The following is a 26,502-nucleotide window of genomic DNA, read 5'->3' on the forward strand; positions in this document are numbered from 1 at the left end:
AGTAAGCAGAATAATACCTATATGGACTACTGAGAAAATACAGTTAACCTAAATACATGCACAAATAATATTTTTGGAATTAAGTGGTTGAATTTTAAAAGGCAAGCATAATGAAGTAATATCAAGTGATTGAAACCCGAGAGATGGGAGGGAAAGTGGAGTTTGTCAAGATTGTTACAAAAAGGAAAACATTTTTCTTATTTAAAAGGATAATATATGTGTTTATTATAAGAAAAAGACTCTAATGGAGGAAAAAACCATATTCCCACTACCTTTGAACTATAACTTAATCACAGTTAACTTTTCCAGATCTGTCTATAAAACCTTAACTTTTTGTAGCTTGTTTTTTCCACATGGTAGCATATTTTTGTGTTATTTAGTCTATAAAATCGCTTTTAATGGTGGCACAGTAGTACATCCTAGATACATGCTGTTTAACCAGTCCTAATTATCATTTACAGTGTTTCCAGTTTTTGTTTTATAAGAATCTCTTGCATGAATACAATTTTATTTCAATATTTTTACATAGTCATAATTGTTTCTTTAGATTGACCTTTTAGAATTCATATTTTACTATCAAAGGTTGCTGTTGCTGGTGTGATCTTTTGAATTGAGCTGGGTAATGGTTTTTTAATCTTTCAGAATTTAAGTAAATATGACCAATGTGTAGTTTGTTCAAGAATAGAGAAACAGGGTTGAATAAATATACAATTTTGGGGAAAACGATGATTATTTGATAAGCATTTTCTAAAAAAGAACTTGGAATTAGGTCACTTCAACAACAAAATAGAAATAAACTATGCATATAGGATTGAGAAGGCTAGAATTGGGTCATAATACAAATGTTGATTGTATGTTCTTGGAAAAAGTGATAGGGTATCAAAAACAGTTGCAGAATAGAATTAGAATATAATTTCTGATGTAAAGTTAAAAGTATTGGAGTAGCAGTATTGATAAAAACTAAAATAGTCTGAGGAATATACTGTGAGTTTTATAGAATGAGGAAATGGGCTATTTCTAGAATTATGCTTCTCTACTGATAGGTAAAAACTAGAGGAGTGGGCAAGTTGCTTAAAAAAATACAGAAAAGCAATCCATTGAATTTGTATCTACTTCATTGTGGAAGCTTAATCCTGTTTTTGGAAAGTGATTTTTAAGAAAGGTTAAATGAAGCATTACTCATGATACTGGATATCTAGTATAAATGTTATACTTGATTTCATAGAATAAATAAAAGTGTAGTTAGAATTAAATTGCCAACAAGAAAGTTACATAGAAAAAAATACGTGAACTCATTGGATGACACTGAAAATTAAGTAAGAGAAATAGTATTCTGATAGGAATCTCCATCAAAATAGGAAAGATTGTCTTGATTAGTGAACTAGAATATCTCAAGTAGAGGAAATGATTAAAGGCTTTTGTCCAGTGATAATACAATTGCTAATATTTTTAAACAGTTTTCAATTTGTATGTGGTGAGAAGTATAGTAAGAGATGAATGAATTATAAACAGTTTTAAGTAAATGGTTTTCTGAACAATTTCCCCTCTGCACATTAAAAAAAAGTCATGTGACTAATGGAAGATTAACTCAGCAAACAAAAGTGAGATTAGATATTATAATATTTTCTAAAGCAATATATAAAGTTCCTGTAGTAATACTAGAGAAGTTATATTGTTTAATATTTTAAGTTTGCCTGGAAGGACTTTTATTAAGATGACAGTTCATAAAAGCTGTAAATTAAGGTAGAAAAGACTATAAGTTGATGTGCAATAAACTAATATTAGACATTTGAGGGAAGCAAATTAGCAATCTACTTGATTACCATTCTGGCTGTGCAGTATGGAATTAATGTCATTTTTTGTTTTGTTTTGTTTAGATCAGAGGCTTACTTGATTTCTTGACTTTCCTGATAGCTGGAACATCTCAAATGATTGTACACATTTCTTAATCTCAATTTTAATTAACCTTTAGAAAGAAGATCTGTGCCACTCAGCAATTTTGAGGAGTGACAGGGGAGATGACCTAGTGGGAGGTAGAGTAGCAAAACCAATTGAGCCATCAATGTTGACTAGTGATTTTGATACTTCTGACCAAATTACTCACTTTTCTCAAAAAGCAAATACCCTGCTCTGTTTTTCTTACTCAAAAATTACAGATTATTCTTTGAAAGGTAATGTTTGGCATGCTGTTGACAAGTTATTTACAGAGTTTAGATGTTTATTAAGTAAAGTAGGCTGAGTCTATAAATGTTAAGTGATGGTTGTTGATAGATGCCCTATATATTGGGACAAAATCAAATCTGAGCCAAGGTTTCATCTTTGAGATTCTTGACTGAAATTAGTATTGCCTAATTTATCTAGCATTTATTTAACTTTTTAAATCCTCATAGGCCTGGCTGAGAATTTGAGAGCATTTAAAAGTAGATTTTAAAGTGGGGATGTTTATGTTCAGAGAAAAATACCAATGAATTACTCCGAAGAGAAACTTACTGTTCAAAATCAGCTGTAATTTTCTTTCTCTTATTAAAAAAAAAAAAAAAAAAAAATCCCTAATCTGTCATGAGATTAGAGTTAAAAAAGAAAATGTTGAGTTATTTTTTAAAAATCCCAACTCTCTCCTTTGTGAAATTGTTATGAAAATAAAATGTAACTGAGACAGAAAAATTGTCTCAACCCTTCCAGTGAAAATAGTTTTGGTCAACAGTTATTGTGTGCATTTCTTCCTACTCAGTATATATTTTTTGGATTTCACTTTTTAAATGTACTATGGATATATTTCCATTCAGTATTATACATCATTGCTTTTAAAGTGCCTGTGTGTGTGTATATATCTATATCTCATCCCATTGTTCAGACAAAACAATTACTTAGACAAAGCACAGTTTAATCATTCTACCTTTTGGTAATATAGGTTCTCAAATTTTCTGTGTACTCTTTCAACGAACATCCTCATATATATATATAAAATATATATAATATATAATATATATTATATATATTATATATATAAGATATATATTATATAATATATATAAAATATATATATAATATATATTATATATTTAATATATAATATATATAATATATAATATATATAATATATATTTAATATATAATATATATAATATATAATATATATATAATATATATAATATATAATATATATAATATATATATAGTGCTGACAGCAGTATAGTATAGCGGTTAGGAGCTCAGTTTTGTGATCTGGGGGAAGTTATTAAATCTCCTCCTTGTGCCTCAGTTTTCTCATCTTTAAGTAGAGAATAATAGTACTTCACCTGAGTGCTGTTTATGGATTAAATGAGTTAATACATATAAAATCTTGGAGTAGTGCTTACAAACATTAAATATTTAATAAATGCTGCTAGTATTAGCAGTATTTAGTCATTTTAAATTATAAGAAGCTGAATTGCTTCAACTTTTAAGTGTGTAATAAGCAATGAGTTTCTTATTGCCAGATCCTTCGTATACCCTTATTTTTGACCTGTGGCATATTCCACCAGATCCCTTTTTCTTATAATATTCATCTTTGACTTCATAGATATTATTTTATCCTGTTTTTCTTATGTCAAGTACTCTGGGGTTCTCTTCCTTTTTGTTGCCTGGGAATGGATAGTTTGGAGAAATGAGTCTTTGCTTGTCTGAATATTCTCTACTTCAGAGAATATACTTCATGCCTTAGGTATTGTATGCCCTACATATTTATAAGAAAAGTTTTTTTTACAAATGACAAATATGCATCTTTAATTCCACTGTCTTAGGGATGAAACCAACCCCCTATCTGCTAACTTTAATCAGACAATTTATACCTGAGTTATGTCACCTCATAATAAACCTAATAAAAAGTAAACTTTACAGCAACTCTCATAACACTTTTCATTCTTGTTCCCATAAAAAAAAAAAAGTCTGCTGTTCTTCCCTCTACATTACTGGTTTTCTCTCCCTGTTCTACCTTCTCTGAGCCAAAGCCAGTATTACCCCACTTAAGGATGACAGCAATAGCATCTTACCTATTGTAGCTAGTACCTGCTTGTCTCATCCCACAGCACTAAAAGCCACCTCTGTATTCTCCCCAACCTGTATTCCCTAACCTACTTATGAGCCATCTTTTTTCAACTTTCCTCATTGTTTACCTGTCAGGAAAACCTCAGTGGCATTCAGTAAGGTTTTCTGTGTGTCAGATTTAACTCTGCCTTTTTATGCCCTCTGTAATGGACCTTCACCATAATCAGCCAAATTATTTTTCCTATGCATATTCTTTTTTTCTTGCATGGATGTCCTCATTATTCCACCGAAAACTAAAGAAACTCATGTTGTTTCATTGACTTGTACAGACTCCTTTTTTTCATTAATGGCCCGGATACCATCTGCTCAGTGAAGCTTTCCTTGTTAACTCTAGTTTGCATGGAACAACTTTTCCTCTGAATCTTATAGGACATAGAGCATACACAAAATAATTTAAACTTAAATTTAGTCCTTTATTGTTTCCATCATTAGTTTTATGTTTTCAACTGGGTCATAAACTCTTTAATAGTTCAGGTCCACATCCCCACTTCCACTTGGTAAATCCTAAGGGACACATGACAAATACTTTTTAGTTGGCTTGGGAAAGTGGAAGACTAATTAATACCTAATGGTTAGTACAAGGAATTAAAATGAAAGTAAATTTAATCTAGACTCAAAGATAATCATAGTTGTGTTTAGCACATTTCAATTTTAATCATAATTAAACTATACTTCACAGTGGTCTATAATTTACACTCATTTTTGACAAGTAGTTCTGTGATATATTTAAGGGCCTGGATAATTGAAAGTTTATAGGACATGTAGAGGTTGTGGCCAACCTGTTATATCTAAATCAGTATATATTCTAGGTATACATTTATATGTACATATTTATTTATATTTTTAATTTTATAGACAGAATCTCACCATGTTGCCCAGACTGGTCTCAAATTCCTGGCCTCTCTCCCTTCGGCCTCCCAAAATGCTGAGATTATAGGTGTGAACTACTACACCTGGCATTTATATCTATATTTAATATGAAAATACAAATTGCAGAAACAATACAATTTGTCACAGGAAAATTAGGAAGTACAGATAAAGAAAATTGTTCTTTAGGTAGTGGCTGCCTCCCAAAATAAAACCAAAATATAATTCCATGAGTTATGACTTAGTTTAATCCACCACTTTATCTCCAGTGCTAGAAAAGGGGCTGCCACATAGTAGGCACTTAATTATTTGTCAAATAAAAATGAATTTATTTGCAGACACTACTTTCCTGATTTCTTTACCTTAAAATTGGGAGTGGGTGGTGGAAAGGAGAATATTCTGCAACCACTCCAGCAGCTAACTTAAAAGCCTGTTTGTAGATCTTAAAATGTCATTCTTCAATATTTCCAAATTCCTTAAAACGACTTGTATTCTGTAATCTTCCAAGACATTTTTCAGGTTGCAGGGGATTAGAGAATAGCTGAAAAGAGTAGTGAAAAAGTAAATGAACAGGAGATGAATTTATATTTAGGATTCCATTTGCTTTCAGATTTCAGGATTTGGGCTAAGCTTTTTGGATACTTAATACAAGTAGAATCAGACAGCTTCTCTGCATCTCAAATTCAGTTTAAGATGATTGTCTTAAGTGCTAGAAAAGTTTATGTGCTATACTTTAGAGTAGAAAAGATGCAGGGAACAAATTAGGAATGCGACTGCAATTCATTTATTCGTTTGTTCATCACATTGTGAACAACTACCATAAGAACTCACTTTAGATGGATCCTAGCCCTGCCTCTGCTATGTGCCCAGTACTGTCTGAAAACCTAAGTGTTGACTTGTCCCAAATGGTTATTGTGTGAAAACCTACACAAAGTATATAGAGACTTACTTTTTCCTTTAGATTATATAGCTTCTTGGTGTTCCTCTATAGAGTTATTACAGGTTCATTTATTTATCAATTTTTTTTTTTGAGAGAGTCGCATTCGTCCAGGCTGGAGTGCAATGGTGCAGTCTCAGTTCACTGCAACCTCCACCTCCCGGGTTCAAGCAGTTCTCCTTACTCAGCCTCCCAAGTAGCTGGGATTACAGGCGCTTGCCACCACGCCCAGCTAATTTTTGTATTTTTAGTAGAGATGGGGTTTCACCATGTTGTCCAGGCTGGTCTCGAACTCCTGACCTCAGGTGATCCACCCGCCTCGGCCTCCCAAAGTGCTGGGATTACAGGTGTAAGCCACTGCACCCAGCCTCAAATATGTTTTTAAACCATTTCAAGTTAATTGTATAATGATTCTTATAACTGGTGATTTTAAAAACAGCATACTTTTTAAAACTTTTGACGTTATGGGATTTTTTTTTTCCCCACGGGATAAGGGAAAAAATTGAATTTGAGGAAACCTGTCAAAATGCTGTTGACATAGAGTTTTATTTCTCTGGTCAGAAAAATGTGAATTTTGTCGGCACTTACATCAGCATTTCATAAAACATCCAATGAAGCATGAAATCTGTTCTTAACATTAGGAAAAACTCATTTATTTTTGAACAACTGAATATCATGCTTTCTTTAGATCTCAATATAAATATATTCCAGGGAAAGGACATGGCTAGTCTAAACTGTTAAAAATAGATGTTAGTCAAAGGGTCATTAGCCCTTTTCTGGCAAAGTTAACACTTTACAAAATTAAGTAATTAATTTTGTTTTAACCTATTAAGTAATAGGTGATCATTAGTTCCAATAATTTATCTGAGGATAGTTTTAGTTCCAAAAGATACGTGATGACCAATTAATGCTTGAGAAATAATTGTGAAAGTTAACAAAGGCCTGGAAATATGAAGTATTCAAAAGTATTGGGAAAAGATCTGTGTTTCCTCATCATGTTATACTTGTTTTACTCTCCCTAAGATAACCACTGATTTTTTTTTTAAACAGAGATGGGGTCTTGCTATGTTGCCCAGGCTGGTCTCAAACTCCTGGGCTCAAGAGATCCATTCACCTCAGCCTTCCAAAGTGCTGGGATTATAGGCATGAGCCACTGCACCTGGCCAATAACCACTGATTTGAATGTAATTAAACTTAAAGGTTAATTGATCTTGATATTGCCATTCTAATTATCATACTCTTCTATTAAAAAGGAAGTTGGCAATTTAAAAAATTTATTATTTTTTCTCAATAGACATTTCATATCTTTGTAAAATTTGGATAATTCATTAAAAGGTAATGTAATTGTATGACAAATTTTTATGATAAACAATATGTGTACCAAATAAGTATTTATTTGTTTTTTGCTTGTTTGTTTGTTTGTTTAGACAGGGTCTTGCTCTGTCACCCAGGCTGAAAATGTAATGGTGTGATCATAGTACACTGCAGCCTTAAACTTCTGGGCTCAGGCAATCCTCCCACCTCAGCCTCCCAAGCAGCTGGGATTACAGGCATATGCCACCACACCTGGCTTAAAGTTAATTTTATTAAGAGCCTCTGCCATTGAAAATGATACACTACTTTTAATAGATTAAATATAAGCAAGTCTTAGTAAGTTTTGCAAAATTATTTATATGCATATAATGGTCTTATTTATTTATTTATTTATTTATTTATTTATTTATTTTGAGACAAAGTCTCACTCTGCTGCCCAAGCTGGAGTGCGGTGGTGCGATCTCTGCTCACTGCATCCACCTCCTGGGTTCAAGTGATTCTCCTGCCTCAGCCTCCCGAGTAGCTGGGACTACAGGCATGCGCCACCATGCCCAGCTAATTTTATATTTTTAGTAGAGACGGGGTTTCACTATGTTGGCCAGGCTGGTCTTGAATTCCTGGCCTCAAGCAGTCCGCCTGCTGAGGCCTCCCAAAGTGCTGGGATTATAGGTGTGAGCCACAGCACCTGGCCTATAATGGTCTTTAAATGGAGACATTTTCTATTGATTAATGGCAGGAAGTTCTGAGAATCCCAGATGTCAAAACAAAGTAATCTTAAGTATCAAGAATTTTTTTTCTTATTTTTAGAATTTAAACCAGGCTTTCATTATCAGGTAGAACGGATTCCTGTACAAATACACATAACTATGAAAAATATATTTAAGAATACTTATAGCTAAGATGTTTTCATGTAAATATTGGTAAGTAATACATAGGATAATGATCTTTTAAAGAAGGAAAATGGACTAGTGGTGGGATGGCTAAAGACAGGGTATTGTTGTGCTAGTCTCACCAATAATGCCATTTGAATATGGCCTGCACTTTTCCTCTGCATCAAATGGGCCAATTATAGTAACACCATTGCTCTTTCTGGCTACTTGGTTTACCTAGTTCTGTTTAGAGAAGATATAATTACTCCTTTAGTTCATAGCTTTGTTGACTAGTATGATTTATGGGCACCTGGAACATCTAGATGCTTTATATTCTTTTTAATTCTTGATAACATTTTGAAGTGGATGTTATTATTCCCATTTTATAGGTGGAAAAGCTGATACTGTAAGAGAGGAAGTAATTAATGCAATGTGATCAAATTCTTTTCATTTTGTCACACTGCAGATTTAATCTCCAAAGCACATTGATGATTTTTTTTTTTTTTTCCCCACACAGAGTTTCGCTCTTGTCACCCAGGCTGCAGTGAAATGGCACAATCTCAGCTCACTGCAACCTCTGCCTCCTAGGTTCAAATGATTCTCCTGCCTCAGCCTCCCGAGTAGCTGGGATTACAAGTGTGCGCCACCATGCCCAGCTAATTTTTGTATTTTTAGTAGAGACGGGGTTTCATCACATTGGCCAGGCTGGTCTCGAATTCCTGACTTCAGGTGATCTGCCCACCTCGGCCTGCCAAAGTGCTGGGATTACAGGCAAGAGCCACTGTGCCTGGCCAATGATTTTTAAAAGTATTTTTTTAATGAATGATGTTTAAAAAAATAATGAGATTATAGCTATTGTGGTAAGGCCACCAGTACCAGCTCTGTAGAAGGTCTCTCAAATAATATTTACTGGTTGCATTAATGAATGACAATCAGTGGCCACGTACTAGAGATCAGAGAGTTTTTCTGTATTAGTCAAAAGTGTCTTTCTACATAATTGGGCTGATACCAATTTACCAATTAAAGAAATAATTGATGAATCCAAGATACAGGACAACTTTGTTGGGGAGGGGTATGTAAAATTTGGTTATTTCATAGATACACATAATAGACATAATTTTTACTGAAATGCATAGATGATAGTAAAGTCTTTTTTCTTGTCTCTATTTTTGCATCCACCCTTATCACCCTGCCAAGCATAATTATGTTTAACAACCTTGTGGGTATTCCTTATTTTTCTCTATGCTAATATACATAAACATATATAGGATTTATTTTTATTTATTTTATAAAGATAGATTATATAAATTTTACTATCTTTTCATTCAATAAGATCTTGTGGCAATCCCTCCCAATTACCTGTTAAAGCTGAATACATAATATTCCATGATGTGAATGCATCATAATTTATTAAACTATTTCCCCACTGGTGGACATTTGATGTTTAAACTGTTTTTGCTACTACAAAGTTTACAATAAGTAACCTTGTACAATTACCTCTCTATTCTGTTGCTTTTATTTTTATTTTATTTTTTTAGATGGAGTCTCTTGCCTGGGCTGGAGTGCAGTGGCACGATATCAGCTCACTGCCACCTCCGCCTCCCGGGTTCAAGTGATTCTCCTGCCTCAGCCTCCTGAGTAGCTGGGATTACAGGCGCCGGCCGCTATGTCCAGCTAATTTTTTGTGTTTTTAGTAGACACGGGGTTTCACCATGTTGGCCAGGCTGGTCTCGAACTCCTGAACTTGTGACTTGCCCACCTCGGCCTCCCAAAGTGCTGGGATTACAGGCGTGAGCCACCATGCCCGGCCTGCTTTTATTTTTATAGGATAGATCCTAGGAGTGGAATTCCTGCATCAAAAGATACAATATTTTTTATTAGAATAGCTGTTACTAATGGCTTTTCAAAAATGCTGTAACAATTCATATTTCCTCCAGATGTGTATGAAGTGCCTTTTCATTACATGGCTTCAGTAGTGTTAATACCTTTGTAAGTTTTTACCATTCTAATGGTTTTTAAGTAATATCTATTATTTTAATTTGTCTTTCCCACATTGGAAGTTTACACATTGTCATATAGCTTTTAACCATTTACATTTTCTCTTCTGGGAATTAACTATTAATATTCTATGCCTATTTTCCCAGTAGGTAGCTTTGGTTTTCCTGACCAGGTGTGTGAACTGTATGTAATCTCAACTGCACCTAGGAAGCTGGTGATTTAAATTCATCCTACTTTATTCCCACTCTGTTTACCTCTACTAAGCCAAGCAGCCAAATGCAAGGAAGCTTCAGGTTCTATGGGAATCTCAAAGAAGAGGCCCAGTAGAGGGCCTAGGGAAAGGACTAAGAAGCTGACCCATAGAAAATTTGGAACCCCTCAAATGTCTTTACCCCAGACGAATGTTGACATCAGCCTGGCCTCTTGGCTGAGTCCTCCCTACTCTTGAGTAGAGATTTCTTTCTGGTTTCTTGGCAGAGGGCTAGCAGCAGCTTGTTTGCTGCCTACACCTGCTACACAGCTGTCATGGTAGAGAAGGGTCAATTTCTATTACTTTAGGACTGCCAACACAGCTTCAGTGAATAGGCAGGAAAAAGTAATAGCACATCTGAAGGATCCACCAACCAGAAAGGAATATAAACTAAAACTATCAGGTCCTTAACAAAATGGAGCTGCTAGAGGAGAAATACAACTGGAACAAAGTAATATGAACACAGGATTCAAAGTGCTGTATTAAAAACTCTGGAGTCAAAAACCATTATGTATGAACCAAATACAGTAATAGGCTAAGTGGAAGAGAACAGTCACATGGAGCCCTAAATGAATTGCCTGGAGAATCTACTGGACAAATTATTTTAACACCTTGAGCAAAAATTCAAAGGAAGGGTAAAGATAACAGATTTCAAGGATGGAACCAGGAGATGTAACGTATATAGTTCTAGAAGGAGAAAAAGGAACAAATAGAAGAGAGACACTTATTTTTGACCTAAAAAAAGCCCTGAGTATATGGGTTCAAAGGGCATGCTGAGTTCTAAGCAGATTTTGTGGTAATAAAAGTAAATGATAGTTACTCAGTGCTCAACCTGCTAGGCAGTATTCTAAAGGCTTCACATTTATTAACTCATTGAGTCCTCAGAATAGCCCTGACAAAGTAGATATTATTATCCCCCTTAATCAGCAGAGGGAAAAAGAGGTTAAGTAGATAGCCAGATTGTGAACCTAAGAGGTCTGACTCCAGAGCCTTGATTGAACTGCTTCAAAGTACAAAGACCTGTGTTTAAGTGTGTGCTAAAATTTATGAACTCTAAAGATCAAGATAAAAAAGTCCAGAAGAGAACAAGTTATCAGCAAAAGCAAAAGAGACTGTCATCAGCATACTCACCTGCAGCAGTTTAAGCCATAAAACTGGGAATACTACTCTATTACTGTACTACTTGAGATAAAAGGACCAAAACTTCTCTAATCAGCCAAAATATTTATTTACCTATCTGGGTGAAACAGATTTGCTGATTAACACAGTTGGGCACCTAACCCCACCCACTCTGTGATGAAAATACTCAAAAGAGAAATCTAATAGTATTTAATCTTGATCTTTGCACATGCTATTTCTCCTGCCTGGAATAACTCTTCCCTTTCTTCACCAAATAGCTCAGATTCTCCTAGAAAAAGTTATCTTTTTCCTGGAAATCTTTTGCTCTTCCAAAATGCTGTAGCACCCAGTACTTTCTTCATTTTAGCACTTAACCATAATATCTTACAATGACCTTCCACTTCGTTGTCTTATTTTCCCCATAAGATTGTAAGCTCTATGAGGGCAGGGGCAGACCTGTCTTGTTCACAGTGGTAGCCCCCACGCCTAGCACAATATCTGCAATATAGTAGGTTGATGGTGTGACTGAATGATTATATGTAGCCCAAATTTGCAAATCTTTTTTGCCGCTTAGATTGTTCTGGTAGCTATACAGGGAAAGGAAAGCCTTAAGTTTTTCTTCAGTGGATACATCTTATTCAGGTAGACCTATCGGGTATGTATATATTTCTGTATTCATCTCATGACTATTTTACAGAATTTTATTAAATTCACAAAATTTCTATGTAAATGTATGAAAATCCATATAGATTCAATTTACACAGGTATATTTATAATGCATTTTATCCATGTTTGCTTCACACTTCTGTTATTTTTGAAAATAACAGAAAAATTAATAAGAAAGTATAGGGATGAATTCGCAAACTTGGTTAAAAATTGGTCAAAAATTCAGATTGATGCTCTAAAAAATAGTATTAATTCTATATTTTTCTGTTTCTCTTCAGATTAAAGCTAAAAATTATGACAAGGTTGAAAAGGTGAGTCCTCAAATACTTTGAATTTTATATTGAAGTTTAACTTAAAACCTAGTATGTATAAGACAGATATAGTAAAATGTTAATAATAATCGAATCTAGATAGTGATTTTTTACAAGTTAATTGTACTTATTCAACTTTTTTATATGCTTGAAAATGTTCATAAAAATTTTGGAAAAGGAAAAGAAAATAATTATACTCCCCTGACAAATCATGAGAAGCATTTTAATTATCTAAACTGAAAATGGGGAAATTATTTGCCTTTTATTTACAAGAGATAAATTCATAAAGGGAGCTGAATTTGTGTTTTTAATGTTCTATTTCATCTATGTCCATGTGAAATTTATTTAACTGGATTCTGATAATATATTCTTGTATTTAAAGCTATTTCAGAGATGCCTTATGAAGGTTTTGCACATTGATTTATGGAAGTGTTATCTTTCATATGTCCGAGAAACCAAGGGTAAACTACCAAGTTACAAGTAAGTGAAACCAGGATCTTAAGAATGCAAGTCATCTCCAGGCACACAGTTAATCCCACATAAACTCACACCTTCTGTTAGCTCCAAGTGGGAAGAAGTATCAGGATTTGAAAAGTCAGGATTTCCTAAGAATTAGTAACCTTGAAAAAAGTGCTTCAAAGAAAGTCACTGGCATGAGTCTTACTCTGGAGAATTGAATCGCCCAAGCCCTTCCTATACTGAAACACTGTATAATTGCAACACCAAACCACTTTGTTGACAGACTTGTCAAATTTTTTCAAAAACTATCTTCATACTTGTGGTAGTACCACTTTTGTCAGGTCACAATGCAATGTGCTACTTAAGTGATCTAAGGGGTCTCTGACAATTATAGTGATATAAGGGATCTCTGACAATTGTATTGTAAAGTTGCCATCCCCACTCCGAATTATACCCACCTCCCCATCTTTGCCAAATCTAAATAATGGACCTTCTTCTGAGGTGCCATTTTTCTATGTAACTAACAGGCAAGTTATATCTGTTACTAAAATTCTGTCTTTATTGTCTTTTCCTGATTATACTTTTTGTTATGATTTTTGTGTTTTGAGACAGAGTTTCAGCTCTGTCGTACAGGCTGGAGTGCAGTGGCACAATCACGGGTTCACTGTAGCCTCAACCTCTTGGGCTCAAGCAATCCTCCCACCTCAGCCTTCCAAGTAGATGGGACTACAGGCAAGAGCCACCACACCTGTCTGATTTTTTTTCTATTTTTTTGTAGAGACGGAGTCTCCTTATGTTTGAGACTCCAAACATAGCAGGGTCTCAGGCGTAAGCTAATGTCCCTAGGCTGGTCTCTAACTACTGAGCTCAAGCAATTCTCCTGCCTCAGCCTCCCAAAATGCTGGAATTACAGGCATAAACCACCACACCTGGTCTGTTTATACTTTATTGTCTTATATTGAAGTGGAAGTTCTTTTTCCCTAATGTACTCTTTACATTTTAACATAAGTTGCATTTTAATAAAACTATACTTTCCAGATTTCTACATTTTACTTTAGAGCTAATAGATCTTAATGTCTCATTAATGAGAGAACCACAAATTTCCACATTTGAATCTGCTATGTATAGAATTATGCAACTTAAATGATATAAAGATAAGTAAGACATTAGCCTTATTTTTGATAAGCTCACAAGCAGTAAAGGAAACAATTTATGATATTGACAAGCTTAACATCAAAGAACGACTTTATATACTTACAAAGATGTCTTTAATTTTTGTTTGTAGAGAATGTTCAAATGTTGTTCTGATCCTGTGATCAGAAGCTACGTTTTAGTTATATATACATTTATTATTTATTTATTTATAGAGACGAGGTCTCACTGTGCTGCCCAGGCTTGTCTCCGACTCCTGGCCTCAGATGATCCTCCTGCCTCAGGCTCCGAAAGCATTGGGATTACAGGAATGAACCACCATGTCTATCTTCAAATAATAATTTATTTTTAATTTTTTTTAGAGACAGGGTCTTGCTCTGTCACCCAGGCTGAAGTGTAATGGTGCATTCATAACTCACTGTAACCTTGAAATCCTGGGCTTAAGCACTCCTCCCACCTCAGCCTTCCGAGTAGCTAGGATTACAGGTGCACGCCACCGTGCCCAGCTAATTTTTTTAATTTTTATTTTTTTAGAGACTGGGTTTTGCTATGTTGCACAGGCAGGTCTTGAATTCCTGGTCTCAAGTGATCCTTCTGCCTCGGCCTCCCAAAGCAATGGGATTATAGGCATGAGCCACCATGTCTGGCCTAATTGTAGATAAATTTTAATAACAAAAAAATTTAAAAACCACGTCTTTCATGTTCATTTCAGAGAAAAAATGGCTCAAGCATATGACTTTGCACTGGATAAAATTGGAATGGAAATTATGTCCTATCAGGTAGAGTTAAAACTTTTTAATATATGCACTTAAATGTAAAAATACCAAGAAAGATATTAACATTTTATTTTATTTCTTAGATTTGGGTGGATTACATCAATTTCCTAAAAGGCGTGTAAGTATTTGTATAGTTTTTTTTTTATATATAAACAGTTGATTTAGCTAAAATATGATTTTTAGTTCTTTGAGAAATCTCCATACTGTTTTCCATAGAATTGTTCTTTGGGTAGATATCCAGTAGTGAGATTGCTGGGTTGAATGAGATTTAGTTATAATATAATTGATGGCATTTCTTATCCAATCTCAGGGAAGCTGTAGGATCTTACGCAGAAAATCAAAGAATAACAGCTGTCCGAAGAGTTTATCAACGAGGTTGTGTTAATCCGATGATCAACATTGAACAGCTCTGGAGAGACTATAACAAGTATGAAGAGGTAAATTAGGTCAGAGTAGTTGTTTATTATAAACCAAGCCATTTTAATTTTTATGCGTTGTGGATTTGTAGATTATAGCCTTTCTGTATCAGTGTTACACTTTTTTTATTGATTGTAATGAAAGCACTATAATGTTTTTGCAAGGTTTGAGAGTCTCCATATTAGTGTTATTTTTTAGAGGATACTCTGAAGAACAGTAGTTCTTATAAAACTATTTTTATTCTTTGCTAAGCCATATCCACACATTCATACACACACATACACATTGTCATTGACCTATAAAACAGTACCTTTTGGGAATTATGTTTCCAATAGTACCTTTTGGGAATTATTTTTAGTTGCTGTGTACCTCTTTCACCTGATTACAGTGATGTGATTATTGGTTTGAATTTGTGAAGTGTGTGGCTACAATCCAAGATCTTTGTGTTATTGGTATCTACTTTTAATAACTCAGCTAATCAATCTGAATACATAAATACACACGCTAAATAAGCTCTAGCATTAAAAGGAAGTTCCTTGGCTGGGCATGGTGGCTTACACTTGTAATCCCAGCACTTTGGGAGGCCGAGATGGAAGGATTGCCTGAGCCCAGTAGTTTGAGACCAGCCTGGGCAAGATGGTGAGAGCCCATCTCTAAAGAGGAAAAAAGAAAGTTCTTCGTATGTATATTGTGATTTGGAAGAACTATATAGGGTAGTGAAATTGTTCCCTCACAGGCATCAGCTGTGGCTTTCAAACTTTATGGTTTTTGGATTTTAACAGTTATTGAAGATCAAAAAGAATTTTTTCTTTTTATTTTTTTAAGACAGGGTCTTACTCTGTCACTGAGGCTGGAATGCAGTGGCACAATCACAGCTCATTGCAGTCTCAACTTCCTGGGCTCAGGTGATTCTCCCACCTCAGCCTCCCAGGTAGCTAAGACTACACGCATGCACCACCACTCTCAAGCTAATTTTTTGTAGAGATGGGGTTTCTCCATGTTGCTCAGGCTGGCCTTGAACTCCTGAGCTCAAGCAATTCTCCTCGGCCTCCCAAAATGTTGGGATTACAGGCACGAACCACCATGCCTGGCCAAAAACTGTATTTTCCAAAACAAAAAATGTAGTGGGAAGAGTGGCATTGTTTTATATTTTCACAAATCTCTTTCATATCTAGTTTAATAGAAAACAGCTGGATTTTCATATCTGCTTCCATTTAGTGTGTTATAATACTAAATGTCACGTAGCCTCTGTAAAACTCCTGTATTTTATGAGAGAGGCAAATAATGTCTTAGTATTATAATGACAACTATTTTGATCTCATGGACTCCCTGAAAGGGTCTTAGAATCCTTGGAGTACTCACTGAGTGGTAATGTTTATCTTTCCTTGCCACTTCTGTTTGTCTTTTTAAAAAGTGTTATACAACAGAACTAGTTAGAAAAGGGCTATTAGCCAGGTGTGATGGCTAATGCCTGTAATCCCAGCACTTTGGGAGGCTGAAGTGGGAGGATTGCCTGAGGCCAGGAGTTTGAGGCCAGCCCAGGCAACATAGCAAGACAACGTCTCAACAAAAAAAAATTTGTTAATTAGCCAGACCTGGCAGGGCACACCTGTAGTCCTATGTCTGAGGCAGGAGGATTACTTGAGCCCAGAAGTTCAAGGTTCCAGTGAGTTAGGATGGCACCACTGCACTCTAGCCTGTGTGACAGAGGAAGACTCTATCTATAAAAAAGAAAAAGAAAAGGGCTATCAAAGTGAAGCCATGGCTATTCACCCAGATGAATCTGTACATTTTTTTTTTTCTTTGAGACGGAGTCTCACTCTGTCGCCCAGGCTGGAGTGCAATAGCACGATCTCAGCTCACTGCAACCTCTGTCTCGCCATTTCAAGCAATTCTCCTGCCTCAGGCTCCCAAGTAGCTGGGATTACAGGCGCACACCACCACACCCAGCTCATTTTTTTGTATTTTTAGTAGAAACGGGGTTTCACCATGTTGGCCAGGCTGGTCATGAACTCCTGACCTCAAGTGATCCACCCAACTCGGCCTCCCAAAGTGCTAAGATTACAGGCATGAGCCATGTCATTTTTTTTTTCAGTAGAATCTTATATGAAATTATTGACCCTTTTCAAATGATTCTATCTTTAAAAGTTCCTGATAAATGGAAACTTACTGCCAGCTCATAAGACATAAGCACATCCTCCTTGATCTTTGAAATGTATAATGTGATTGAACCTTTTTTCCCTGCTTTTCATGAGCTGTGTGAACCTTTATTAAACAAGAAGTCTTTTAAAATAAAAATTTGAAGTTATTTAGTAAATGAATAAATTAACTGTATTGTGCTAATTTTTAAGAAACTATTCTTAATTTTAAAATATTTTTGTTTTTTTCTAGGGTATCAATATTCATTTAGCTAAAAAAATGATTGAAGATCGGAGTAGAGATTATATGAATGCTAGACGTGTAGCAAAGGTATGGAATTCCATCAGGCTATTTTAATGATTATTATGAGTGTTGTTTACAGCAGAGCTTTCCTTGTCTGGTATTACTCTTGATATTTTCAATCATTAGCAATCTTAACAGCAATTAATTGCAAAGTCTGAGGAGATGACATATTTGAAATGAAATATCTCTTTGTAAGAACAAAATATAATAAATTGGGTTTAGAAGAAATTGTTTTTTAAAATATGGAAACAGAGGACATAGAGTGAGACAAGGCTCTACTTAGAATTGATGAAGTAATTCTTTTCCCTCTGTTATTTGGGTTCATCTGAATATTGTATTACTCTGTGGTCTAATAACATAGCTCTCAGGGACACATTTTGATTGTGTGCATACCTTTCCATTCATTGACACTCTTGGAAGTTAGGAAAAATAGCCTATTAATACAAACTATTGAAATTTTAAAAGACAGACAGTTTCTCCAAAGATGGCAATAATAATGCCACCAGATCTTCAATCCTATTGATCTGTCAACTCTTACATCCTGGAAAGTAACCTCCTAGATCACTTATAGAGAGGGCCCATGGGTGTTTTGTTCACCCACTCCTGGGAACCTGTTCTTGAGTGGGTAATACTCTTATCTTTCTTTCTACTCTTAAATAGTTTTTAGATTATATTAACAAAGTGGTATTTGGAAAAAGTAGGCATTTTGAACAGTCTTCCAAACTGATCTACCCCATCCCCCATATATCTGAGTTGTTCCTGGCTCACCAAAGAATTCTAAATCCTTGTCTAGGAATATGAGACAGTAATGAAAGGCTTGGACCGTAATGCTCCCTCGGTGCCTCCTCAGAATACTCCTCAAGAAGCTCAACAAGTAGATATGTGGAAGAAATATATACAGTGGGAAAAGAGCAACCCTCTTCGTACAGAGGATCAGACCCTTATAACAAAAAGAGGTAACAAGATTAACCCTCATGGGACTTCAGTTACATGTATGTTAGGCCACTTGGTATCCCCATAGGTTACTAAAATTTTTTTACCCCTAATCTTTTTTTCTTTTGTTCTTCAGATTCAATAATTCCTATAGATCTATCTCCATATTCACTGAACCTTTGTTTTCATCATATGCAGTCTGCAATTAAGCCCATCCAGTGAACGCTTTATTTCAGATACTATATTTTTCAATTCTATAAATTTCCATTTTAGATATTTTTTATTTTTTATATTTCTTTTTTATGGTGTCCATTTCTTAGTTGAGATTCCTTGTGTGTTCATTACCATCTTTTTCTTTGTTTCTTTGAACATATTTATAATAGTTATAAAGTCCTCATCTGCCAATTCCAACATCTGGGCCTTCAACCACCATGGAGTTTATTTTCTTTGATTGCTTTTTCTCTTGACTGTGGTTTACATTTTCCTGTTTCCTGTTTAAATTTTTTCTTTTAGATATTGTACAAATGTACAAATGAAACATTGTAAAGACTGTAGATTCTGTCATCTTCCTCTGAAGAATGTTGTTTTATTTTAGCAGGAAGTTAAATATTACTGTCAGATTACTTGGACTTTGTGGAGGCTTGGTTTTATACTAGGAAGACAGGTCTGTTTTAGTTTTACCGTTAATCTCAGATTAAATACCTTATTCTTGGGACATAGTCTTTACTCCTAAGACAATGAAAAGTCTAAGGTGTTTACCCCAACCATCTAACTGGATGGGACTCAAATTCTAAACTTCATCTCCCTTAGTTGCTGAGGCATCTATTCAACTCCTTCCGCCTTCCAGCTTTGTTTTCTGCTGGTCTGTTTGTATTCTTCCCTGTGTATGTACATTTTAGGGATCAGCTGAGGATTTGAGAACATTTATGCCTAGATTTTCAGGCTCTGGCTTTCTCCTTTTGGGGATGTCTCCTCAATTTCCAGCTGCTCTCATAGGCCAGAACTGCATGTTACTTCAAGACAGTAAGACTGCAGCATTTGACTTGAGTTCTAGCCATCCCAGAAGTGCACAACATGGGCATGCGTTTGAAGGGAAAAGCCATATTTAAATATGGATCTCACCTAGTGTTGTTCTGTCTTTTTAAGGGCTCAATCTCCTGATTTCTGCTTCTTTTGGTCATTTCCAGTACATTTAGATAGTTGCTTTTGTATTTGTGTTTGTTTGTTTATAATTTTTACTTGCTGAGGGTTGGTCTGATACAAACTACTCTGCCAGTGCCAGACTCTTAATTTGGAGCTTTATTGAATTCCTCAATCTTGCCTTGCTGTCTTACTTGCAGGTCTTTGCAAATATTGTTTCCTTTGCCCACTCCATTTTTGTATCTACCCCATCCTTACTCCACTTCACTTATTTGCCTCTGACCAGCTTCATCCCTTCTTCAGGTGTTGTGTTACATGTCAGTTCCTTAGTGAAGCCTTTCTTGAGTCCCTAAACTATGTTAAGTCCTGCTGCTGTAAGTTTTCAGAGTATACTGTACTTTCATCATCATAATACTTTTGATCTTTGCTTTCTGTCTATCCTCCCCATATACTGCAGACTTCTTGAATATAGGAAGTCTTATTCACTGGTATATTCACCGTGCCTTCCACATTCCCTGGCATATAGTTGGTGCTCAATAAGTATTAACTTAGGCTGGGTGCAGTGGCTCACATCTGTAATCCCAGCACTTTGGGAGGCTGAGGCGGGAAGATTGCTTGAGCCCAGGGGTTCAAGACAAGCCTTGGCAACATGGTGAAACCCCATCTCTATACAAGATTTTTTTTTTTTTTTTTGAGACAGAGTCTTGCTCTGTCACCCAGGCTGGAGTGCAGTGGCGCGATCTCCACTCACTGCAAGCTGTGCCTCCCGGATTCATGCCATTCTCCTGCCTCAGCCTCCAGAGTAGCTGGGACTACAGGCACCTGCCACCACGCCCGGCTAATTTTTTGTATTTCAGTAGAGACAGGGTTTCACCATGTTAGCCAGGATGGTCTCGATCTCCTGACCTCATGATCCGCCCGCCTTGGCCTCCCAGAGTGCTGGGATTACAGATGTGAGCCACCGCACCTGGCCACAAGATTCTTAAAAATAAGCCAGGTGTGGTGGCACACACCTGGTCTCAGCTACTTGGGAGGCTGAGGCAGGAAAACCACTTGAGCCCAGGAGGTCAAGGCTACAGTGAACCATATTTGTGCCACTGCACTCCAGCCTACGTGACAGAGACCCTGCTTCCAAAAATAAAAAAAATTAATAAGTGATGGATAGATGGAGGGAACTTGGATGAATGATGGTGCCAGAAATCACTAAAGCTTTTTATTTCTAATTATCATTAATTTTTGAGGAGCCTAATTTTGTTATGATATTTATATTGATAGTTTTACAAATAATAATTATTTTAATTGAATGTTGTTTGTTAATTTCTTCCCTTAGTTATGTTTGCTTATGAACAGTGCCTGCTTGTGCTGGGCCATCACCCTGATATTTGGTATGAAGCTGCCCAGTATCTTGAGCAGTCAAGTAAACTGCTCGCAGAAAAGGGAGTAAGTGTTCCTTCCCTATCCCCACTTTGATATTTTTGTGGTTTTGATATAGCAATGATTTACTGAAAAATATAACTGAATTTTGGTAATAAAGCATAAGTATTGAAAATTTAAGTTTACGTTCATATGAATCTTAGTGACACTCATATAATTAGACCTCCTTAGAATTAAAATAAACTGGCAGTTTTTTAACGTATCAAAGTGATGAATCATTTAGAGAACTTGCATGGTTATTTTGTAAGTTAAAATAATGAAAGGAGTTTTTGGAATTTTTTTAGAATCCAGAAATGCATATGTGTTTATGTATGTATGTGTGTGGATACATATATGTGTGTGTACGTACATGTATGCTTTCTTAGACACATAAAGTAGATGTAACTTTATTAATTTTATTCTCTCACAACTATATTAAAATTATTGAAGATGAGCTTTCTTTTTTTTCTCCTAGGATATGAATAATGCCAAATTATTTAGTGATGAAGCTGCTAATATATATGAAAGAGCCATAAGCACTTTATTGAAGAAGAATATGCTTCTTTATTTTGCATATGCAGATTACGAAGAGGTAAGTAAAAATGTTTAGAGCCTTCTTATAATTCAATTTTTTAGTGCAGGACTGAACTTTTTTTCTGGCTGCTTGTTTGCCAGGCATATTGCTTTTGGTAGACAGAGATGTTGCCAAATGAACAGTTATTAGTTGTCAGCTTATACTATATTTATGCTCAATGGAGATGCCATTGGGGGTGGGAGATTATAGCCTTTGGATTCCTTAGAGCTCAAATCCTGCTTATTTATGACCATATGTTGATATTCACTTCTTCTGTACCACCTTAGAGTCGCATGAAGTATGAAAAGGTTCACAGTATATATAACAGACTTCTGGCAATTGAGGATATTGACCCCACCTTGGTGAGTGACTTTACAAATCTTTTTTTCCACCTTTACAGTCTTATCTGACAAAAAATAATTTAAATTTATATACAATAAAATTCACTGTTTTTGTTGTATAGTTCTATTAATCTTGACAAATAACATTGACTTCATGGGATCCCCACCACAATTAAGATAGAAAACACCTCCACCATCCTCCAAAAATTCCCCCATGTGACCCCTTTATAGACATAACCCTTCCCTCTGCCCTTACCTCTGACAATTACTGATCTGTTTTCTGCTAGAATTTTTTCTTTTTAATGCAGCAGTATAAAATAGATACAGAGGCACTTTCTCTAACACTTTCTTTGTGATCATGGTTTGAAGCCACTTTATGCCACAGAATTGTTGCTTAATAAATATTTCTTTTTAAATGAGGCAGGAGAAACCGACATCCTGGAAAGAAATTAGACTGAAACTCACTTTATGCTAAATCCTGCTCTATCATAGTGGTTTTCAAAGCCCCAAGTGCAAAAGTGCAGTGATGCTCTCCCATTGGGAGAGGAAGGGGACAGGCTTGTGGGTGTGTCTCTAGAACCTCTGCTTCAAGTCAATTATAGCTACACTACTTTTTCTTGTTAATGATTTATATTGGGATTCCACTGCTATAATTCCTGCATTTATTCATCATCTTATAATTCATTCCACAAACATATCTGGCAAATATATTGCTGGAGTCTATGCATTGTGCTAGACTCCAGCAACATTAATGACAAACTAGATAAAATTCCTTTTCTTGAGGAACTCATAGTCCATCCATCCGTCCATCCATCCATCCATCAAAACTGGGTAATATAGCTAGACATTATCAATACTGGGCAAACCAGGACCCTACTAATTAGTCATTTGTTCACTAAACAAAACTGCATACTCATGATGTGCTGGACACTCTGTAAGTGCTGGGTATAAAATGGCTCATAGTTTATCCGTGAAGTTCTATTATATGTTGTTTGGAAAATAGAGTAGTGGGCTTTTAAAAAGAAACCAAGAAAATGTGAAGTTAAACATGTATTGCAGGCTGGGCGCGGTAGCTCACACCTGTAATCCCAGCACTTTGGGAGGCTGAGGCAGGCAGATCATGAGGTCAGGAGATTGAGACCAGCCTGGCTAAAATGGTGAAACCCCATCTCTACTAAAAAACAAAAATTAGCCGGGTGTAGTGGCGTGTGCCTGTAGTCCCAGCTACTCGGGAGCCTGAGGCAGGAGAATGGCTTGACCCTGGGAGGCAGAGGTTGCAGTGAGCCAAGATCGCACCACTGCACTCCAGCCTGGGCAACGGAGCAAGACTCCGTCTCAAAAAACAAAAAACATGTATTGTAAAACGTGCTTGTATTAAACCAACCCTTGAGTTTTTTAGATATTGGCATTCATTAATGGAGTATGTCCTAGTAGTGTCACACTTTTCACTCTTAAACTTTAATTTACATATTCTAGAATTAGATTATGGTGATGATTGCACAACCTTGTGAATATATTTAAAACCACTGAATTGTAAAGGGTGAATTTTGTGGTATGTGAATTATATCTCAATAAAAAACAAATTAATTTGCATGCATCTGTAATACCAGAAAAAAATTAGCTTGTGGATTTAAATAGAATATTATCTAAATTCCTACTTTCTAATTTATTGGGTATTGAGGATTGCTTTCTTATGCAGGAAACATACTGCCTAATTTGTAGAACACAAATACTTTCTTTTGCATAGGTATATATCCAATATATGAAATTTGCACGGAGAGCAGAAGGCATCAAATCTGGAAGAATGATATTTAAAAAAGCAAGAGAAGATACCAGAACCCGCCACCATGTCTATGTTACTGCAGCACTCATGGAATATTACTGTAGTAAGGTAAATACTGAAATACAAGTGTAAAGGTAAAACAACTTCCTTCATCTGAGGTTCGTAAAAGAAAGGTGATTTTAGCTTCTGTCATCAAGCTTTTATTGCTCCATTTTGTAAAGGCAGTCTAAGTGTATCTGTGTAAAATTATATGGAGCATCATCCAAATCCCCAACTACTTGCTAATTTATGCTTCATTAATCACTGTATTTCTAATTGTGCTTTATTAATCACTATATTAATCACTATTTAGTGATTTCTAATCACTAAACTCCTTTGAATAGTTTCTAGCTCAGCAATTTTTACTTAACATGATTTTAATTTGTTTTCATTCTTATGTATTTTGTCATATTTAGGTATAATTTTAATATTCTTTTAAGTGTTTTATCTGACATTTCATGGAAATCTGTACTTTACTTTCCTTACCTATAGGACAAATCTGTTGCCTTTAAGATTTTTGAGCTGGGGCTAAAAAAATATGGAGACATTCCAGAGTATGTCCTGGCCTATATTGACTATCTTTCTCACCTCAATGGTAGGTTGATTCTAGAATCTATAATGGTTACTTAATATTAAACCATGTGAAATTATGTTGCTAGATTTCTTCCTTCTTGAATGTATTATAATTTTGACATAGCAGACAGGCGGTTGTTAGGCACTCAAGAAATACTTGTGGCATATCAACCATGAATATATTTACTGAGCAATGGTAGATGTTTTTTGACTCTGCAGAACTGTCAGAGTTATTCAGTAAAGTACCATCAGTAGTGGGATAAAGCTTCAAAGTCAGAGTCAGGAGACACAGAGTTGTTTGTATTCATCTCTGATGACTCTGGGCAAATCATCTCCTGTTTCCTGGAAGGAAAACAAACAAAAAACCCTCTAGCCACCAAAACTCAAACTCAAAAGATGCCCAAATAGTAAAGTAAAACACTTTGAGGATACTGGGGAAAAGATTCAAAAAGAAACATTTTGGTTTTTAGTATTTATTTCCCTATTCTGTTGTACGAATAACACTGGCCATCCTTTATTGAGTTCCTACCAGGCACTGTGCTAGATAATTCATATATGTATACCATTTAGTCTAGTTAACAACAGTCCACAACATGTAATTTCTTAACAAAAAAAGATGTAGTATAAAAGTTGGTTTTTTAGCTAGGTGTGGTGGCGTATGCCTGTAGTCTCAGATACTTGGAAGGATCACTTGAGCCCAGGAATTGGAGGTCATAGTGAGCTGTGATCACGCCACTGTACTCCATCTAGCCTGGATGACAGAGCAAGACCCTGTCTCTAAAAAACATTTAAAAATAAATGAATAGGCCGGGCGTGGTGGCTTACGCCTGTAATCCCAGCACTTTGGGAAGCCGAGGCAGGCAGATAACCTGAGGCCAGGAGTTTGAGACCAGCCTGGCCAACATGGCGAAACCCTGTCTCTACTAAAAATATAAAAAATTAGCTGGGCGTGGTGGCAGGCGCCTGTAATCCCAGCTACTGGGGAGGCTGAGGCAGGAGAATCGCTTGAACCCTGGAGACGGAGGCTGCAGTGAGCCGAGATCGCGCTGTTATACTCCAGCCTGGGCAACAAGAGCTAAACTCTGCCTCAAAAAAATAATAATAACAAAGTAAATAAATAAATAAAAATAAATAAATACATCACTAAAAGTTGGCTTAAGAAAGAAATATGCAATTATGTGTCATGTAAATGATTATAGAATTAGATATCATAGGTATAAATCAATAATTTTAATATTTCAGAAAAATAGAGCATTCTATTTACCTAAATAATATAAAAGAATAAAACTTAAATATGATTTTGTATTTCAGCTTAATGAGTCTACGTTCTGGGAAAAAGACTTAACTCCAAAAAATGAGATAGTGGGGCATTTAATATTCCTCATAAATCTTAAAATTGTTTTGCCTGATTTTTTTTAGAATAGTTACTAGTATGTGTACTTTTATTTTTTTAAAAGGAGGATATCTGGTGTTAGCATTATTGTCTTTCAAAATCAGTGTCTTAGATGATTCTTTCATTCATCTATCCATCCACGAAACATTTATTCATTACCTTCTGGTTACTAGGGTCTGGGAATACAAAGATGAATAGGATCCAGAAGAATGTTTTTGTGGGGGAATCCAATGTGTAAATATAATTGCATCATCATTTGATGTTTCATTGTAGCATAGTTCTGAGGTTAGTTGTATAATCTTAAACTTCAGTTTTCTCATCTGCAGAATGGTCATAATAAGTATACCTTTCATAGGACTGTTGAGAGGGTAAATGAGTTTTTGCATGTGTTTCACTTATATATAGAATGTTGTGATTATTCCATAAATGTTAACTATTTATGATGAGGGTGGTGATCATTAAAAATCTGCTAAATACTGTAATAGATTCCTGAATGAAGTACTGTGGAAGCACAGAGAAGAGGGTATATTTTAAGTTATAGAGCTATGCTGCACAATTATGGTAGTCACTAGACTATTAGGTATTGAGCACTTTAAATGTGCCTAGCCTGGACTGGGTGTGGTGGCTCACACCTGTAATCCCAGCACTTT

The 26,502-nt window shown here is 35.6% G+C and overlaps 1 protein-coding gene across 1 annotated transcript in view; it reads left to right on the forward strand.

Moving 5' to 3' along the window:
- CSTF3 (cleavage stimulation factor subunit 3) overlaps positions 1-26,502 on the forward strand; it is a 76,870-nt gene that overhangs the window by 40,952 nt on the left and 9,416 nt on the right. The window contains 12 exon segments of the mRNA NM_001133756.1: positions 12,385-12,417; positions 12,800-12,897; positions 14,741-14,807; positions 14,888-14,922; positions 15,115-15,241; positions 17,613-17,690; positions 18,457-18,619; positions 21,067-21,176; positions 21,625-21,741; positions 22,011-22,085; positions 23,812-23,955; positions 24,379-24,481. Coding sequence (NP_001127228.1) covers positions 12,385-12,417; positions 12,800-12,897; positions 14,741-14,807; positions 14,888-14,922; positions 15,115-15,241; positions 17,613-17,690; positions 18,457-18,619; positions 21,067-21,176; positions 21,625-21,741; positions 22,011-22,085; positions 23,812-23,955; positions 24,379-24,481 — 1,150 coding nt within the window.

This window comes from Pongo abelii, chromosome 9 (genome assembly GCF_028885655.2).
Source record: "Pongo abelii isolate AG06213 chromosome 9, NHGRI_mPonAbe1-v2.0_pri, whole genome shotgun sequence".
Lineage (NCBI taxonomy): Eukaryota > Metazoa > Chordata > Mammalia > Primates > Hominidae > Pongo > Pongo abelii.